Raw genomic sequence first — 2,962 nt, 5'->3', positions numbered from 1 at the left:
GAGGGGGGGCAGGAGTTGGATCTGCTCCTGGATCCATCCCTGGATCCGCTCCTGGATCCACCCTGGATCCGCTCCTGGATCCACCCTGGATCCGCTCCTGGATCCGTCCCTGGATCTGCTCCTGGATCCATCCCTGGATCTGCTCCTGGATCCATCCCTGGATCTGCTCCTGGATCTGCTCCTGGATCTGCTCCTGGATCCATCCCTGGATCTGCTCCTGGATCCACCCCTGGATCTGCTCCTGGATCCATCCCTGGATCTGCTCCTGGATCTGCTCCTGGATCTGCTCCTGGATCTACCCCTGGATCCACCCCTGGGATCTACTCCTGGATCTGCTCCTGGATCTGCTCCTGGATCCATCCCTGGATCTGCTCTTGGATCTGCTCCTGGATCCATCCCTGGATCCACCCCTGGGATCTCCATCTCAATCCACCCCTGGATCTGCTCCTGGTTTTCCATTTCTGGATCCACCCCTGGATCCACCCCTGGATCCACTCCTGGTTTTCCATTCCTGGATCCACTTCTGGATCCTTTCCTCGTTCTCCACTCCGGGATCCACTCTGGGATCCCTGTCTTGATCCACTCCTGAATCCATCCCTGGGTCCACTCTGGGATCTGCTGCTCTCCACCCTGATCCATCCCTGGATCCATCCCTGGATCCAATTCTGGAATCCACTCCTGGATCCATCCCCTGATCTCCACTCTGGGATCTCCCCCTGGATCTCCAGGAATCCTTGGGATACTCCTGTCATTCCCAGCAGGAATCCCTGGGAATGGATCCCTGGGATGCTCCTGTCATTCCCAGCAGGAATCCCTGGGATGCTCCTGTCATTCCCAGCAGGAATCCCTGGGATGCTCCTGTCATTCCCAGCAGGAATCCCAGGGATGCTCCTGTCATTCCCAGCAGGAATCCCAGGGATTCTCTGGGCTGTTCCCATCGGATCCGGGGGCGGCTCCGGGGCCTGCCCGGACCTGCCGGGCTGGATTTGGGAGCAGTTTGGGAGCGGGAGACGTGCGGGAAGAGCCCCATTCCCGTGCTTTGGGAAGCTGGAGCTGCATCCCGGCGTCATTTCCAGGCATTTCTGGCTGATCCCATGGGAGGCTCATCCCGGGAATGCCGATGTTTCGCTCCCGGCGTTCCCGAACGGACCCCACGGAATTCCCGCCCCGTTCCCGGGGTGTTTGTGCCGGACCTGGCTCTGATCCGCAGGGAAAGGCCTGGCCTGGCTGTTCCTGAGCAGGATGGGAATGGGATTGGGATGGGGATGGGATCGGGATGGGATGGGAATGGGATGGGGATGGGATGGGGTTGGAATTGACTCTGGAGTTTGGAAGGGGCTGGGATTGACTCTGGAGCTGGGATGGGGTTGGAATTGGCTCTGGAGTTGGGAAGGGGCTGGAATTGTCTCCAGGGCTGGAATTCTCTCCAGGGCTGGGCTGGGCTCCGGAGCTCCTGCCCGTTTGGTTTGATCCTCCAGACGATGGAGGACGCGCTGCCCATTCCCTGTGCCATTCCCTGTCCCATTCCCTGTCCCATTCCCTGTCCCATTCCCTGTCCCATTCCCTATCCCATTCCCTGTCCCATTCCCTGTCCCATTCCCTGTCCCATTCCCTGTCCCATTCCCTGTCCCATTCCCTGTGCCATTCCCTATCCCATTCCCTGTGCCATTCCCTATCCCATTCCCTATCCCATTCCCTGACATTCCATGTCATTCCAGGATGGAGCGGATGACAGAGGATGTGCTGCCCGTGTCCCTATCCCATTCCCTATCCCATTCCCTATCCCATTCCCCATTCCCTGACTCCCATTCCATATTTTCCAGGATGGAGCGGATGACGGAGGACGCGCTGCCCGTGTCCCTATCCCATTCCCATTCCCATTCCCTGATATTCCATATTTTCCAGGATGGAGCGGATGACGGAGGACACCCTGCCCGTGTCCCTATCCCATTCCCATTCCCTGACATTCCATATTTTCCAGGATGGAGCGGATGACGGAGGACGCGCTGCGGCTGAACCTGCTGAAGCGGGGGCTGGAGGGGGGTGCAGATGATCGGGAGGACGTGCTGGCTGTGTCCCATTCCCATTCCCATTCCCTGACATTCCATATTCTCCAGGATGGAGCGGATGACGGAGGACGCTCTGCCCGTGTCCCTATCCCATTCCCATTCCCTGATATTCCATATTTTCCAGGATGGAGCGGATGACGGAGGACGCTCTGCCCGTGTCCCTATCCCATTCCCATTCCCTGACATTCCATATTTCTCCAGGATGGAGCGGATGACGGAGGACGCTCTGCCCATGTCCCTATCCCATTCCCTGACTCCCATTCCCTGTTTCTCCAGGATGGAGCGGATGACGGAGGACGCTCTGCCCGTGTCCCTATCCCATTCCCATTCCCATTCCCTGACATTCCATATTCTCCAGGATGGAGCGGATGACGGAGGACGCGCTGCGGCTGAACCTGCTGAAGCGGGGGCTGGAGGGGGGTGCAGATGAGCAGGAGGACAGGCTGGCTGTGTCCCTATCCCATCCCCATTCCCTGATATTCCCTGTCATTCCAGAATGGAGCAGATGACGGAGGACGCGCTGCCCGTGTCCCTATCCCATTCCCCATTCCCTGATATTCCCTGTTTCTCCAGGATGGAGCGGATGACGGAGGACGCTCTGCGGCTGAACCTGCTGAAGCGGGGGCTGGAGGGGGGTGCAGATGAGCGGGAGGACGTGCTGGCTGTGTCCCTATCCCATTCCCATTCCCTGATATTCCATATTTTCCAGGATGGAGCGGATGACGGAGGACGCGCTGCGGCTGAACCTGCTGAAGCGGGGGCTGGAGGCGGGCGCGGACGAGCGGGAGGACGTGCTGGCCAAGCGGCTGAAGGTGGAGGGCCACGAGGCCATGGAGCGCCTCAAGATGCTGGCCCTGCTCAAGAGGAAGGACCTGGCGGGGCTGGAGGCGCCG

The 2,962-nt window shown here is 59.6% G+C and overlaps 1 protein-coding gene across 1 annotated transcript in view; it reads left to right on the top strand.

Annotated features, from left to right (window-relative positions):
• Positions 1 to 2,770: 2,770 nt before the first annotated feature.
• The window catches only part of LOC114072721 (transcriptional repressor p66-beta-like), a gene marked incomplete at its 3' end in the record, with an annotated part of 5,362 nt that continues 5,170 nt past the window's right edge, over positions 2,771 to 2,962 (top strand). The window contains exon 1 of the mRNA XM_027910582.1: positions 2,771 to 2,956. Coding sequence (XP_027766383.1) covers positions 2,780 to 2,956 — 177 coding nt within the window. The remainder of the gene's footprint in view (positions 2,957 to 2,962) is intronic.

Source organism: Empidonax traillii, unplaced genomic scaffold (assembly GCF_003031625.1).
Source record: "Empidonax traillii isolate 1590-97213 ecotype Southwest subspecies unplaced genomic scaffold, ASM303162v1 scaffold3783:size11023, whole genome shotgun sequence".
NCBI classification, from domain to species: domain Eukaryota; kingdom Metazoa; phylum Chordata; class Aves; order Passeriformes; family Tyrannidae; genus Empidonax; species Empidonax traillii.
The sequence above is the reverse complement of the archived record's forward strand: the minus strand, read 5'-3'. Positions and strand labels throughout refer to the sequence as shown.